General features: G+C 34.9%; 2 protein-coding genes across 2 annotated transcripts; one reads left to right on the forward strand and one right to left on the reverse strand.

Moving 5' to 3' along the window:
- Positions 1–1,899, reverse strand: K444DRAFT_655017 (cytochrome P450; the record flags this gene model as incomplete). Its single annotated transcript, XM_024885980.1, has 4 exons — positions 1–466; positions 513–865; positions 1,000–1,583; positions 1,680–1,899. The coding sequence occupies 4 exons, from the start codon at positions 1,897–1,899 to the stop codon at positions 1–3; spliced, it is 1,623 nt and encodes a 540-aa protein (XP_024732312.1).
- Positions 1,900–3,982: 2,083 nt separating this feature from the next.
- Positions 3,983–5,281, forward strand: K444DRAFT_537912 (BcABA3; the record flags this gene model as incomplete). The annotated part of the gene is made up of 1 exon (XM_024875503.1): positions 3,983–5,281. One exon carries the CDS (start codon positions 3,983–3,985, stop codon positions 5,279–5,281), a length of 1,299 nt encoding a protein of 432 aa, XP_024732313.1.
- Positions 5,282–17,122: the final 11,841 nt, after the last annotated feature.

The following is a 17,122-nucleotide window of genomic DNA, read 5'->3' on the forward strand; positions in this document are numbered from 1 at the left end:
TCACTCCCCACCATTTCTAACAACCCGAAACTTCCTCGCCTTCCTCGGACGATACCCCACAAGCAACTCCACCATCTCCAAATCCTCTTTTCCAAAATCAGGATGCACCTCTAGATCATCAAACCGGCAAAACACAGTCCCAATTAAAAAGTACAGCTCACTCATAGCGAGATTCTTTCCCACGCAATTACGACTTCCTCTGCTGAATGGAACAAGACACCGCTCACGATCGCGAACCTCGTCCTCTGAGCCAAGCCAGCGGTTAGGATCAAATGTCTCGGGATTAGGAAAGGCAACGGGGTCGTGGTGCATGAGCCAGATGCTCATGCTCACCACTGTCCCTGGGGGGAGGGAGATGTTGTTGAATGTTGCGCCGCCCGGAGGGACAACGCGGGGAAGGTGGCCTGGTGTACCTGGGTTGATTCTGGACTCCGTTGGCGGGAATTTCTTGAGAAGTGGAAACTGGCTATAACAATCCAATGAAAACTCGGAATATGCTACGAATGACTCACCTCAAAGATTCCTTAATAACAGCACTCAAATAAGGAAGTGCTTCCAAAGCCATCAAAGTCATGTTCTCAGCGTCCGGAAATGCATCTCGTAGCTCCTTCACCAGCGTCTTATATATAACCGGATTGCTGATTACTTCGTAGATTGCTCGTTCAGCAGTGGCACCGGTTGTTTCAACACCCGCTCCTGTCAGAACGACGGCATCTGCGAACACGGCTTCGTCGGACAGTTTCTGTCGCTTCTTACCGGTTGATTCGAGAGGGGGATCTATCAGGTCATGAAAGATGGTTCGCCGTTCGGGCTTGACCTCATCATCGATTTCGCGGCGTACTTCCTTAATGAAATTTCGGATCACCTAGTGGTAGTCACATATATGGTTAGAAATACCCTTGCCTCACGTGTAAAACCAACTTTTCATTTAAAAGGAAAATCAAAAGAGTAAGGGGGAAATCGAGGAAGGAGGGAACAAGACACAAGTGAAATACTAACATCAAGACTCTCAAACCACTTCCTAAAAGGCGGAAACAGCAACATATTAACCCGATCCGGAACCCACCCAAAAACTGGAATCAATCTCGGGAACGTCTGGAACCAAACAAACATGGTCTGCACAGCACGAATCGCCCTCGGATACCAAGCCCCGAAATCTTCCTCATCGAGAAAATTCCAGCAGTTTGCATATGCATATTCAGTAATAACGTCTGTAGCAAAGGCTCTTATTGCGCCGTGGGCATTGAATGCTTTCTTCTTATCCTTACTCTCATGCTCAAGATCAATCTCGTCCTTGGAGAGAGCGGAAGAAAGAATTTCGCAGAACAGCAAAGATTTAGAGCGTACAACGGTCTCGAGATCTAGGACTGAGCGTCGCGAGAAGAAGGGATTGAGGGCTGAGCGGCGCGCTCGGTGGGCCTCGTTGGATATCACGGTTAGGATTACGGGTGTTCGGACTGGCCCTTCGATGGGGCCGTAGAAAGAGGGGTCTTTGGTGAATTTGCTGAGGACGTTATATATTTTGTCGTAGTTTGCCGGGTCATTGAGGTGAATTTCGTTTGGGGAGATGCGGATTATTGGACCTGGAGCTTTGTTAACTTTGTTGTCGGAGCAGAGCTGAGGTGTTGATATATCTTTTTTTTTAAGGAAGGTAGGGTTGGCAAAAATGGTGACAGTACCGTAACGCTCATGCAGTTTGGGAAGAACGTGGATGAGTTTCCCTTCTCTGAGAGCTTGGTGGTAGAGAATAGGTAGACTGGAAAGTGACCAGAGCAATGGTCCAGGGACTTTTGATAGGGGGTGGAAGTACCGACGACGGACGACGACATATCCGAGCCATAATACGAGAAAGACTGCTGTGCATAGTTGCCAATTATCTGAGGCTGTGGCGAGAATCATTCTTGCTCGAAATAAAGTTTCAGGAGTAAGTGCGATAACGTTGATAACTCGAAGATATAGGTGCCAAGTCGAAGCAAACTGAACCTGTTATAATGTTGAATAACTTTAGGAAGGCAAGCTACACTGGAGATATTTGATGAACAGCTACCGGCGATGGAGATCCGGGAAAAATCTAGTAAAGCAGCATCCGGCAAATGCAGTTGTTGTGCCGCATGTGGGCATTTCGATCTTGCTTGGGGTGGACGGGCGAAGGATTGCATTAGCCACCTGTCCGTGCATTCCGCATTCGCGGCCTATCGCATCAAATGGATATATCGTTGTTATTGGAAAAGAGTTTTACGAGCTAGTGCCTTGATTTTTGTGGTTGATCAATTGTTCACTCCTTGAGTGGATGGCTTCATATTCTTACAGGTTTGCATTTGCCGTTGTGGTCTCAAACAAAAGTGTCAAGTTTGAGTATTAAGATTTGAATCAGGGGCTAAAGTTCTAACAGAGAATTGCAACGTTAGCAAAGCAGAACAGAGGTTTCGTCAATAATTGACCTGGTCTCCTTGAGAAATCCCGGGACGCCACTAATTCTATCTGGCCGGAAAATCCCCGCTTAAACTTATTTCCTATCTTGCTTCCCACGTTATCCTGCATGACACTATTGGCTGCAGTTGGTGCACGTTTGGCTCTGCATGTTGGAGGTAGGGATGTACGATTTGTAATTATTACCAATATATAATAATAAAGTCCGGCATGATTATATAGTTGTCAAATACGTATTTCATAACGCACTGTATAAAAGAGTATATAAGTCGTGCATAATTTGTCACATGGAAGGGAGTAAATTAATGGATTTGATTATTAGGGAGCAATACCCAGTTAAAAGGTGGCTTCTGATTAGCTAAGATCACATGATATCTCATATGTTAGATAATATGGCCATAATCAAGTCCGAGTGATTATATTACAATATTACGTATTCAAGTCCCAAATAATATGATTTTAGCATCCCCGGTCGGAGGATACGCAAGCTCACGGCAGATGTGGAGCTCGCTCTCGCATCACGGGGAGAATTGAGCCTGAACCCTCCCAAAAATACAGTCCCAGCGTAGCGGAGAAACGCCAAATCCCAGCAAATTAGAACGCTTAACATGGAATTTTTGCTCTCTGATTTGCTAGATTTACTCGCTTAGAAGTGCACGGTCTAGCACAAGCGGATAAGCCCCCTGTGTAGCCTGGTAGGGTTACACGTCCATACCTCCATTAGTTACGACTAGTGGTTCGTGGAAGCAACCTGGCCACACGGGCAACTTGGCCACCAACAAAATTAGTGTGCTAAATTCCATGGCACGGACCAGCTAGTGCAGCTAGAAAGAAGTGCCTCCTATATAAATTTACTATGTAAAATACTTGGCGAAGTTGCTCGTGTGGCCAAGTTGCTTTCATGAACCACCAGTGGTAACTAGTGGAAGTAGGGATGCTAAAATTATATAATTTAGGACTTGAATTCGTAATATAGTAATATAATCACTCCGACTTAATTATAGTAATATTATCTTGCATATGAGGTATCATGTGACCTTAGCTAATTCGAAGCCTCCATTTGACTAGCGATTTCGTATTCCTCCCAATGGTCAAATCTATAAATTTACTACCTTCCACGTAACGAATTATGCATAATTTATATACTCTTTTATATAGTGCGTTATGAAATACATATTTGACAACTTGATTATTATATAATCATAATAATTAGAAATCGTGCATCCCTAAGTGGAAGGTACGAACGGGTATATACCCGTACGGGGCTCCGTGCCGCTTGGGGGTATTTGATCTTTCATTGCGAACACAGCAAGCAGTGTTGGTATATCCACGCCGCTTTATCGAAACCAAGATTTGAAGGGCTAGGTTCGTATCATAAAAGGGAGCAAAGTGCAAGCATAGAGTGAAGGAATTAAAATCTATCAACTTCAGATAATAAGCTTAGTCTTGAGTTGTCTGCAGTCCGGCACACACCCTCTCTCTCTCGATCTTTTCCCTGCAAGTGTTACATATTACCTACATCATACGCACAAGCCACAGTATTTTGACAATAATGCCGACTGTGTCCGATATTCCGACCCAGGCCGCTGGTCTCGGAGGTGACGCATCAGCTATCCTGACTGAAACTTTGAAGTTGGACAATCAAGGGAGAAATCTCGCGGTGGAAAACCTATCGCCTCTAGACAATTGGTACTATCCAATTGAGATCAAGAATGATCTTCAAGGCGTCGATCTTCCTCCTGAATTCATTGAAGAAGCATTGACCTGTGGCTGGGAGTATACGCGGTGCATCATACCTCACTACACCAATTGGGACCGCTACATTGCATTCACACGAACCGTCATAATAGGGATTATTGCTGAGTTCCGTGGGAGTCTTGTGGATATAGCCGCTGGCAACAATCTCCTTGGTTACAACCTCGTCGAGATACTTGATACCCTCTTTGCCGGGACGCCAGGCCGCGATGAGATGGCTCGCCACTTTCGAGCTTTTCTGCTCTTCAGTGCAGAAAAGTCCAGCGACAGGCGGGAATCAGATCTCTTCCGCCGGTATGTGAACTCACTTGCTCGATCGCCGAGAGAGTGGTTTCGACTTCGCGATTCTGATGCGCTTGCGCGTTATTCCATGGCAGCAGCACTGGCATGCAATGATTTCGATGAAGTGTGGTTCACCGACGCCGAGTTTGAGATACTTTCCGAAGTTGGCATCACTCTCTATGACGCTGTTGCCTTTCACAAGCATCGAGCCGAAGGAGAAACTAACAGCACCTTCGCCTACGCCGATTATAAGATGCGAAAAGAGTGTTTTCGCAGAAGCCGAGAAGTCCTCTGGAGTTTGGACGTTGCATGGGCACATAGTCCCGGGCACCTATGCGTGACCAATTTCTTGCGCTCCTTCGGCGGCCCCATTCATATAATGATGCGACGGTACCGATTTGTCGAAGACGGTTTGATGATTGGGAGGTCAGAAACTGAAGAGGTGGTAGCTCAAACACGCCAGAATGTAAAGCTCTGGAATAGAGTTGACGCTACTGAGATGCCGAGTGCATCTGCTCAGAGCGCACGGTACAGAAAGGTGATAGCCGGGAGCAACACATTGCTGATCGAAGGACTTGCAGATATGCTGGAAGGTGGAAACGAAGGATTTTGCGGCAAGTGTGCTTATCGTTATAAGCTCTCGTACGGTGCTCAGGCTTCTGAACAGTTTGGTGGAGTAGAGCTGTGTGTTGGTTGCAAAGAAGAGTGGCGTTCTTATCTTGAATCGCTGCCCGCTCGCGCCGCCAAGGTCTTTCCTATTTTAGAGAAAGTGTCTGTATCCAATGGTGTCAAAGGAGGTCTAGCCCGAAATTGAGAATGTTGATGTCCCTATCTCGAATATGCTAGGTAGCTGGATGCTTGGAGAAAGACAGTTCAATTACAAGCCTCTATTAATGCCTTCAGCTCTTCCTCGTAGTCCCAGGCCTACTCATTCTTGGCTTCAAAACCGGTTTTAATGCCTTCACCTACATGAGCGTGAAAGCCTATGTCTCACCAGGCCATATCAGACCACCGCCTTCCATTTCTCCCTAGACATAAAAGCTCTCACATGTTTCCAGCGCTTCTAGCTCTCTCCCCTCCTCCCTTACAGCAAACGGCACGCGCGCCGTATGAATTAATAAGGTACATTATGTTCATTCATAAGTCTTGCTTGAAACACTAATGGCAAAAATAAGCAAGAAAAGAGATTGTAGCAAATGATTATAATGATTATCATGCTCGCTTGAAGGATTGAATGTAAGATTATCACCGCAAAAAAAAACGCTGCCGCACCTGCGCCCCAGATGCGGCTAGCGCGCACATCCCTCACCGCCCGAGTGAAGCGTGCGCCCGATCGCAAGACCCCTTTGATTAATTATTACGATAACAACGAGCATTTTTCTTGTAGAAAAAATTAGTAGAGTTGTAGTATAATATACTAATAGTAGCTCCTCGTTCTCCGTTCAAGGAAATACCTCGTTGCGGGCGAGTTATCTCAAATAATAATAATAAACTACGACTTACCCTGCTATTGAAAACGCTACCGCTGGCGGTAGCGTTTTTTTTTGCCCTGTAAAGACCGAACTTTCAATATTCGCAAGGTAAAATAAACGCTACTGCAAGCGGCAGCGTTTTCAAGAAAATTACCCCTCGTTCGGAAAATTTGGGTAGTAGGAAAGGGCTAACTAATAAGAATCCCGTATACTTAATTAATTACTTATTAAGTAGCTTCCTTACTCCCGTTACTAGTAATCTTTATATAGCCTTTCTAAATATATTCTTTTTGTAACGGCAGGATCAATACAATAGTCGAAGGCTCAAAGTTCAAAGAATCTTATATATTGGAAAATACTAAGCTATAGAACAAAGTAGGGAGGATGCCTCGATCTTTAGTATTATTCCGTCCAAGCAATCCTGGCTTAGCTTTATTTTATACCTGTTTCCGATATCCTGTCCTTGGCAGATTATACCCTTATACTAGCCGTTATATTATCCCCCTCCCAAAAAGAAGTCTAAATGCCCTTATTTAGGGGATTATTCAGCCGTAATATAGAAAAGAAAAAAGAGGAAATAACGGCCATTAATCCTATTCCGTCTAATTCCTATAGCTTATTTATAATCGAAGTATGGTCTTAACTCTACCAGAATAACCTAGTTCCTAGTATATTCCGGCTAGTCCTTAGTATCTATTACTTGTATTATGCCTATACCCATATTAATAATATGGTCTAGGAGTACTATATAGGCTATAGCCAATATTAGGACTATTATTATCGGGCGGTCTTCGAATAGGGGTGGCAGATCAAGTCTATCCGTTAATACAGGCTTCGATATAGTAGCTTGCTTACCTTTCTTCTTGGTTAGGGTAGTAGTATTTGGCTTAATTATACCGTTTTTGAGCTACTTAATTAACTTCTGGGCTTTCTCGAGCTTAATATATATATCCTCAAGTTATTCCTCTATAATAGAAACTTATATATTAAGGGCGGCTACTTGAGCTACTTTATTATTAAATTCCCGGGCCTTGAGCTATATAATTTTGGTTTTATAGGAGCTTCTAAGGGGTTTTCCGACTTCTTAAACGGTATTATTTACTAATTCGTTAATATCTATAGGGTATTACTTCTTTAATTCGGTATTTAGGATTATTTTCCAGCTTTTGGTTTTAGACTAGTACTTTATATAATAACTAGTATTTAGTACTATATATCTTCTAATTATAATAGGTATTTTAATACTAGTTTGGCTACCTTTATTATAGTTAGAGTCTTTTTTATTACTAGAAGTCTCTTTATTCTTAGTCTTTTCATTATTAAAATTCTTGCTATTATCTAATACCTTATATTTCTTAGATAAGCTAGCCTTATTCTTTTTAACTCTTTTAGTATTTGGCTCTATAAGATTAATAAGAAAGCCTTTATTAGTACTATTTATTCTACCTATTAGACTATTAGGCTTATTATTACTAGTAACTAAAACCTTTATTTTATTATCCTTAGAACTTTCTACTAAGATATCCTCTATAGTAATTTCAGATATATTCTTAAGAGTAATATAGGCTATATTCTATATATTAACCTGTTCTTAGATAAGAGAATTACTATTTTCGTTTATAAAGATAATTTAGCTAATAGTTATATTAATAATAATAGTAGTTACTAAACTTAAAATACTACTATTATTATTCAAGTTATTTAGGATCTAGTAAGCTACCTTATTTAGTCCGGCTATAGATAATATATTACCGGGATTTCTTATCTATTTCGTTTTTATTAATAGTTCTATTAAGGCAGTAGTAGTAGTATAAATAGTTAAGATTATAAAGATTAAAGTAATTAAGAAGATTTCTCTCGATTTTTAATAATATTTCGAACTAATATAGGCAAGTATTTATTTTTAGCTTAGCTTTAAGAATTCACTTTTTTTTTTATAATTTACTTAGATAGCAGAATATAATCTAGTATAATAAAAGAAGATATTTTATCCAGATTTCTAGAAAAGAGAATAGATATTAATATAGTAGAATAAAAGAAATATACTAGAATTTAGATAAAACCCGGGAAATATCTAGGTTTTTCTTCTTTTTCTCTAGTTATAGAAACCTTATTATTAAGATTTATTATTATTTAGATAGTCTTTATTAAACTTATTCTCTTTAGTATACCAAATTTATTTATTTAGCCGGATAGAAGGTCCTACTTTACCGGGATTCTATTTATAGAATTTATATAATTTAAGTACTAAGTTCTTAAAGTTTAATATAAGGTACTATTTATTATCTATATCCTATTTCTTCTATTTAATTTTATAGTAAAGCTTATTATAAAATACCTTGGAAAAGAGGATCTTTTCGATTTCCTATTCGAGTTTACTATTAACTTTAGTAGAACCAGGCTCTTTATTAGTTTAACCGGATAATAGATTAGTAGGATTCTTATAAAGTCTATCTATATAGAAAATTAGCCAAATCCTATATAATAAGGAAAGATCTAATTAATATAAATAGCTAACTATTTTATTAATCTTAAATAATCTAATAAGGGAATAGTCTAATTTATTAGATAGATAGTCCGTTTTCTATATCTTTTTAATTATATAGACTATATTTCCTGGACTAAAGTCTAGTTTTTATTATTTCTTATTAGCTTATTTGGCTTAATACTCCTGAGCTATTACTATATATTCTCGGATATAATTAATAGTAGTATTAATTCTCTTAGCCTACTATTATACTTCCTTCTAATTAAATTTCTTTCTCGGTATTTTAAACTCTATTATTAGTAATATCTAGTTAAAGTTTAGCCTGAATTTATATCTGTAATTAACTATTAAAGGAAATAAGCCAGTTAATTTATATAGGCAGGTAGTATTTATAGTATTAAATACCGGAAATAAATCTATCTAATTATTCTGGAAATAATTAATAAAGAAGTAAAGTCGGGTATTAATAATATAGTTAATAATTTCTATTTATCTATTAGTTTAGGTATATTCCGTAGTTAAGAGCTTTAGCTTGGTTCTAGTTAATTTTAATAGTTTATTTATAAAATCTAAAATAAATTAGGGTTCTCGGTTACTTGTAATAATAAGAGAAGATTCTCGGAATTACCAGATATAGTAGTAGAATAGGCTAGTAGTAGTTCTAGTTATAGTATTCTTGGTTATTAATAGGCTTATATATTATTTAGATAATTAATTAACTATAATAAATATATTATTATATCTCTTACTTATAGAGCCGGAAGTATAGAAATCTATAGACAAATCATCCCATATCCTTAGAAGAACCGGTAATAGGTATAATAGGCCTAGTATTTTATTTCTTGGCTTATAAAACCTTTAATATTTATAGTAGTTTACTATAAAACAGTTAATATTTATAGAAAGAATAGGCTACTAGTAGAGTCTCTAAACTAGGATTTTTATCTTATTTCGACCGGAATATATAATAGTTATTATACTATAGATTTATTACAGGAGCCTAGTTTATAGATTATTATATCTATCCGGTATAATAAGTCTTTTATTATAAAGTATATAGCTATTTAATATTTCCTATAGATCTATATTCTCCCGGGCTTTCTTATACTTGTTTTCTAGGACTAGGTCCGTCCGATTAGCTTATAGGACTTTAATTATAACTAATAGCTTATCTATTTCTTCTATTTTAATAGGAGTATAAGCTATATCTTTTATTTTAGTAGAAGTAAGAATTAGATCTAATAGAATAACTTATCTAGTTCTTTTAGCCTCCTTAGCCTACTTCTGGATTAGTATAAAATTATTCTTTCGGGATAAGATATTAGTAATAGTATTATCTTTATCCGGCTAATAAGTAATCTAGTAATAGAATTATAATAGGAAACCCATCTATTAGATTTATTATTTATTTAAGGGCCTCTTAATACCGAAATACTCGAAAGCTTTATAATTAATAATAATTAGAAAATTAGATAAGCTAATTAGTTCTATTTACTATTCCCGGAGTCCTTAGATAATAGTAAGGAGTTCTTTATTATAAATTTCATAATAGCTTTTGGTTTCTCGAAAAGCTTTAGAATAGAATGAGACTAGATATTATTATTCGTTCTCTAGACTTTTTTAAGAGAGTATACCTATAGTAGCTAGGTTTAAATAGTTGGTTTCCAGGCAGGTTTCTCTATTATATTTAAAATAGAGAAATATAAAAATAGAGAGAAATAGATTCTTAAGCTAATTAAAGATATCTAATTAGGTTTTATTAAATATAAACTTTAATAGAGTATTTCTTTTAATTAGATAATTCAGGAAATAGGAAATATATCTATAGGCTTAGATAAACCTATAATAGAAGTTATAAAAGCCTAAAAATAATTATATTTCTCTTTTTATTATAGGTTAATACTAGTTTTGGATAATAGAAGTTTTAGTAAAATCTACTTATATACTCTAATCCGAGATAATAAATCCTAAGAATATTATTCTAGAGATTTCAAATTTATATTTATAGATATTAACTTATAATCCGGTATTCTAGAGCTTCTATAAGACTATTCTAATATATTATTAATACTTCTTTTTATTCTTGGAAAAGATTAGTATATTATTAATATAGGCTAAGTAAAAGTTATCTAAATAGTCTATTAGAATAGTATTAATATATTACTAGAAAATTATTAGACTATTATAGAATCCGAATAATAGAACTACTAGTTTAAAAAATCTATATCTTGTTCTAAAAGCTACTTATACTATAGAAGCTAATTCTATATAAATTCGATTAAAAGTATATTAAATATCTAATTTAGTAAATACTAATAATTTAGCTAATTAGTTAAGAGTCTCGGTAATAAGTAGCAGGAGATAATAGTTCTTTTTTATTATAGTATTTAGCTATTAATAGTTAATATAAAATTATAGGCTACTATCTTTCTTTTTAATAAATAAGACTAGTAATAAGAAGAAGAATTCGGATAGCTTAATAAAACCCTTTTTCAGGTTCTTAATAAAATACTCTTTTATTTTTTCGAGTTTACTAGAGCTTATTTTATAAAGGTAGGCTATTCTTATTAAGGGATCTGGTCCATTAAAATAGAGCTTATAATTAAAGAGTTAAGACTAGAAAAGCTTATTTACTGCTTTCTTAAAGAATATTCTGGCTATATTATATAGCTATATAGAAAAGAATATCCGGAGCTTTTAAAGTTCTTTAGGATTAAAAAATAGTATATTACTAAAAGTATTAGGTTTATTTATATCCAGGAAATATATTAGGTTACTAGTTTAAATATAGTATCCGGCGGACTATAGTATTAGTTATCTAATTACTATAAATAGTAATAAATATCTCTTTAGTTTATAACTCTATTTCTTAAATATATAGTTAATCTTATTAATAGTAACCGATCTAACTAAGTTACCGGGGTCTTTAGTACTTAATTAGAAAGTAGCCACTCTAATAAAATAGTAGAAATAGTCTAGTAGCTTAATTATTTCAAGAATATTAAGATCTAGCTCTTTCTTTCTTACCTGGTATTCGGCTTTTCTTATAAGAAGATCTTATAAAAGAATAAGAAGTATATTCTTTTATTTCTCGGATCTGGTTTTACTAGTCTCTTTTAGGATTCTAATTAGAGTATCTTTAAAGTAATTATCTTTTTAATATTTCTTATTAAAATATCGGATTTTCTAAATAAGGTCCGGCTAATTTGTCTTATAGTTCTCTGGCTAATAGAATTAATTTCATTAATAGTTTGGTAGGATATTATATTTTACTAGCTATTTCTTTTCTAAGATTATATTATAAGAGCCAAGGTTAGTAATAAGTAGGTATTATTAAGTTTAGGAGTATTAATTAATAGCTAGATCTATAATAGCTAGATATTAAATAGCTTTACTAGATTATCTATTAAAATCTTATAAGAAAACAGGGGTTTTGAGTTTATATAAGGGTATTTATAGTACTTTTATTAAGGGGCAAATATGCTTTTGGTTAATTAGAGTATATATATTTGCTCCGGTATTTACTAAGTACTAGAAAGTTATGGTTTTGCCTTTCTAGTATATTTAATAATTAATAAAGAACTAGTTTCTACTAATTAGCTAAGTGAGATCTATAGGTTCTTAGTAAAGTTCTTATTCTAGGAAATTTACTTCTATACCTAGAGCTAGACTTTTCCCGACTTATTAATATTATATTTCTTATTAGATAATAGGTAAGAGTTAATATTCTTATTATCTATCCCTAAATTATTAGCTTTCTCTAAATAATTCTCTTTAATAAGTATAATCTTATTAAAGTTAGGATAAGTACTTTTTATATATCTAGGCTTCCTATAGCCATAATAATAAAGGCCCTCTAGCCAGTCTAGTCTCTTTTCAAATTCTCAGTAAACTGCCTCTTTTAGCTATAAGAATACCGGCTACTAAGGTTAATTCATTAGATATAGGGTTACTATAGCTTTTTGGATCCTAATAGGCTTTCTAGTCCAAAATAATATTTAGTAATAAGTAGTTTCTATTAGTTATTTTTTCTGGAATTACTAATTTTTGATTAAAAGAAGCCTATTCTCTTATTCTATATATTATTTAGCAAGGTTCCTGGAAGTATTAAACTTCTTATTACCCAAGCTCTTAAATAGCTCGAGATTTATTTTATTTATTAAATTATTATATTAGTTATCTGGCGACTTTCCTAGTTTTATTATTAAGTAAGTAAACTTTACTCAGAATACCGGGAATAGCTTATTTCCTTATTTTAGATACTAGTATATCTCTTTTGCTTTCTGGTATTCTATCTCTTTACTTTTACTATAAGCTTACTAGAGGATCTTAAAGATTTATTTAGTAATTAAGATCTATCTAACTAATCCAGGTTCTAGTTAATTATAGATAAAGTTATAGGTATCTCCGGTAACTAATTATATTATATAAGTAATCTTTAGTAGTTTACTATTAAATTCAGAAGAGTTCTATATTAGTTTATTTCTTATATTAAATATCTAGTTATTAATCTAGTAATTATTCTTATTTATAAATAGAGCGGGATTTTTAATTCTAATAAGCTATAGTTAATTACTATAAATAGAAAGCAGGAAAAAGCCTTGGTATTAGCTCCTAAATAGTTCTCCTAATAGGAATCTATAATATTCCTAAATATTTACTTACTTGGATCTCTATTTTATTACTTCTTCTTATACTAGTCTTTCCCTTATATAGAATTAACTAGTAATTACCTCTAGCTTATTAACTTTCTTAGTAAGTTAGTTAATATATAAATAGAATTTCTAGTAATATTTCACTTATTTATTAGCCGCAAGGCAGTATTTATTAATAAGGTTATCCCATATAAATAATCTCTACTAGGCCTTATCTGTTTTCGGAATATTTATACTAATTTTGAGTTCTAAGTTAGCTAGCCGCTCCTTAATATCTTTTTCCGAAATAGTATTATAATAGCTTTCCCGGTAATATAGGTTTATAATATTAAAATCTGGCTTTTCCGTTTTATTATACTAGGGCCTCTTATCTAATATACCTATAATAATAGTACTTGGTCCCGGGCCGTCTATAGTAGCTTTAAAAAGGATATTAGCTATAGAGGTAAATACTAAGTAAGTTTTTCTTATTTAATATTAGTAAACTATAATTAATTATTATCTTATCTAGTTTTAAGTTAGTAGACTAAAACCGACTATTATCTTTTCTTATTTTAAATTAGTAGACTATTACTAATTCTTTCTATACTAGGAAAGGGGGCCGGTTCTTTTACTCTCGTTAGTATTAAGGGAATATTATCTGCTCTAGTTAAGAATTAGGCTCCGAGATTAACCGGATTATAGAGAATAATATCTTTCTTCTTTTATATTAGCAGAGGACCGACTACTAGAAGGGGAATATCGTCTGCTCTAGTTAAGGATCAGGCTCCGAGATTAACTAGGTTATAGAGAATATTATATTTCTAGTTAAGCTCTCTAGTTCTTTATAGTTCGAGGAGGTTATTAAATATTAAAAGCGGTATTCTGTCTTCGCTTTCCAAGGACAAATACGGGTCCTTTGCCGGTAGTATTATATCGCCTCTATAGGCCGAGTCGAGTAAGCTTAGTATTATATAACGGCGGGATTAATATAATGGTCGAAGGCTCAAAGTTTAAAGAATCTCATATATTGGAAAATACTAAGCTATAGAACAAAGTAGAGAGGATGCCTCGACCTTTAGTATTATTCCGTCCAAGCAATCCTGGCTTAGCTTCATTTTATACCTGTTTCCGATATCCTGTCCTTGGCAGATCATGCCCTTACGCCAGCCGTCACACTTTTACCTAGTAAAGAATATGGCTATTCGTATATGGCATCTCCTAGTAAGGAATATATGGCCATTCCCAAATGGCCTATGCCAGTAAGGAATATGGCCATTCTCCAAATAAGCTATGCCAGTGGGGAATATAGCTATTCCCAAATGGCCTATGCCAGTGAGGAATATAGCTATTCGCGTGTGGCACATGCTGGTCACGTGCACCGGCAGAAAAAAACGCTGCGTCCTGGCAGCGTTTATTTTCGGAATGAATGGAATAGGAATTGAGGCCCACACTTTGAGCTGCCGGTGAGCTCTCTTTCGCGCAAAGATCTGCACACGAAGCTGATTATATGCTTCCGAAAATACAAGGCATTATTTTTATGTAAAAATCCGCTCACTTGAAAGACGAGAGAAGCGTTTGTTCGTGTCGAGTTGCGAAAGATCGAGAAATTATGACCGATGTGCTGTCCACACCAAGTAGCCCCAAGTGACACTGCATGTTAATAACCCCACTAATTGGTCCACCGTGCATGCTGCTAGCTAGCCTCCTATCGGTGGTGTGATAAATTCCTTCCGAGTTGCTCATGGACGAGCAAACCTTCTTTCATTGAACCTCCTACACTAGAATGTAGCAATGAAAGGGAAAGAACCTGAACGTTGGTTGACAATTCCGGCAACTACTTTCAGTCTCTCTTCCTCACAACGGATTCAGGATATATCATATGTCTTCCGGACTCCGGTAATTAGACAGAAAACGGGGCTTTAGCTATGTCATGGGATCCTTTAACATGCATTACCAAAGGTCTTCTTCTAGGGGCGCTAGAAATTGAGACGGCAAAGAGCTTTCTACTGTTCAGAACTTCATCTCCGGAACTGGAACACAAATGTGTTACCACCATTTATCCCGGCTCTCCTCTGCGAAATTCTCCTCGACAATGACCCCGATAAAGTCAAGAGACACTCGAGCAACCTCCCTAGTATCGAGTTCAAAAACTCGGATGAATAGCTATCTAACGTATGAAGAATCGGTCTCCAGAAAGGCCATCTACGTGGACATAAAACTTGACGGTATTACAAAGAGTCTTAACGGCATCAGTACCCGCCTATCCTTCTACCAAATGCGAGTCAAAATCAGCTTACGCTTCCTGGATTCTATCGAGGAGTCCGAGAAGTATTTCAGGCGGGATGATAATCTGGCCCCGTCCTAGCAACTTAAGGTTCGTTTGTCGTATATCAAGAATGAAAACATATCCCTGCTCTTAGGAATCCTCTTCAGTTAGAGAAAAGCATAGATCTAGCTAGAAGTGGACAATAAGACTTCGTTACCAATGCAAGTCGAGAGGTTTACTCGTATCCTTCTGCCTATATATTTATTTCAAGCTAACTGGAGCCAAGTCTACAATCTTGTAGTGTAACGTGACAATAGATCTGATCCACCCCGTTCGTCAATACGAGCGATTGATCAATCGCGCGCTACGATTGATTAATCGGAAGCCTGATTAATTAATAGGGACGGGAATACGATTCGGGCTCTATAGTGGGTCCCGATTACCCAACCGGGTAATATTGAGGTCTCGGAAAGAGCAAAAATAGTATATATTAGAATACTTTATCTAAATTAAGCTTTATTATATATATTTCCCGCTTTATCAAGATACTCCCATAGCTAGCCTAGTCCTTTTTAGTATTTTTATACCTACTTAATTACCTAGTTCTCCTTCTCTAGCTCTATTCTCATATATTTACTTAGTAGCTATTATTTTCTTTACTTTCTCAGATATTCTTCTAGCCTTCTGAACTAACGAAATTAAATCCCGATTATTCTCCTATATTACTATTTTGGAAAGAGTAATTTTATCTTTTTTATAAGCTATACTAGTAATAGGCAAATTGGAATGGGTTACTTATAAAGTAATTTTATTAAGAATATTATATGGCCAGAGAATTATAAGCTTGCTATATTTAGTAATTGACTAGTAATTCTATTTTTAATTAGCTTTTATTAAAAGTATATTCTTATAAATTATATATCTTTAAAGTCTTTCTAGAACTCTTACTAGAATCTTTACTATTTCTATACTAAATTAATATTATTTTAGAATCTATAAAATTATAATCTCTTAAATATTATATTTAAGAGCTTTAGTACTTGCCCTTTTTACTATATTCTTTTATTATTTTCTTATATATTCTATAATTTTCTTAGTTAGTTTAGATAAAATTATCTCTTTAGCTATTTTCTTTTATTTTGCTTTTTTATTAATAAATAAGCTATTTTTTCTATTCTTTCTAAAAATACTACTTTTATTAATATTAACTTCTTTTCTTATAATTCCTAGAGCCCTAAAGGCTATATATATATAGCAAGTACTTTTCTTATAGTTTAGGAAATTAGTAAGTAGCTTTTATTTAAACTAAACCTCATATAATATATTATTTTTAGAAAGAGCTAATATAGCTATAATATTAATTACTTATATTTATAATTAAATACTAGTATTTACTTATATAGCCTGTAATTATTTCTTAAAGATTTAATTAGTAATTTTAATAGAGCCCTAAGATTAGAAATAATAATTTTTATTTCTTTCTCTTTATAAATCTTAATTGCTTTTTTTTTTAAATTTACTCTTATTATTATAGGCTAAAATAGTAATATTATAGTAGGGATTTTACTCCTATTGGTCACGTGGTTCTGTCATGTGACCTCCGGACATCCGTACAGTCCGCAGTCCGCTTATATTACCCCTCTCTCCTTTATAGTTCTTAGAAATCAACCAACCTTCACTCTCTAATTTCACGTCTCACTCGTACGCTGTGATCCCACGCTGTGGAAGCCCATTCTACTCAATATATTACTACTTGTTTTATATCCCTATTATAATATATCTATTATTATTT

Source organism: Hyaloscypha bicolor (genome assembly GCF_002865645.1).
Source record: "Hyaloscypha bicolor E unplaced genomic scaffold K444scaffold_125, whole genome shotgun sequence".
Taxonomy (NCBI): Eukaryota; Fungi; Ascomycota; class Leotiomycetes; order Helotiales; family Hyaloscyphaceae; genus Hyaloscypha; species Hyaloscypha bicolor.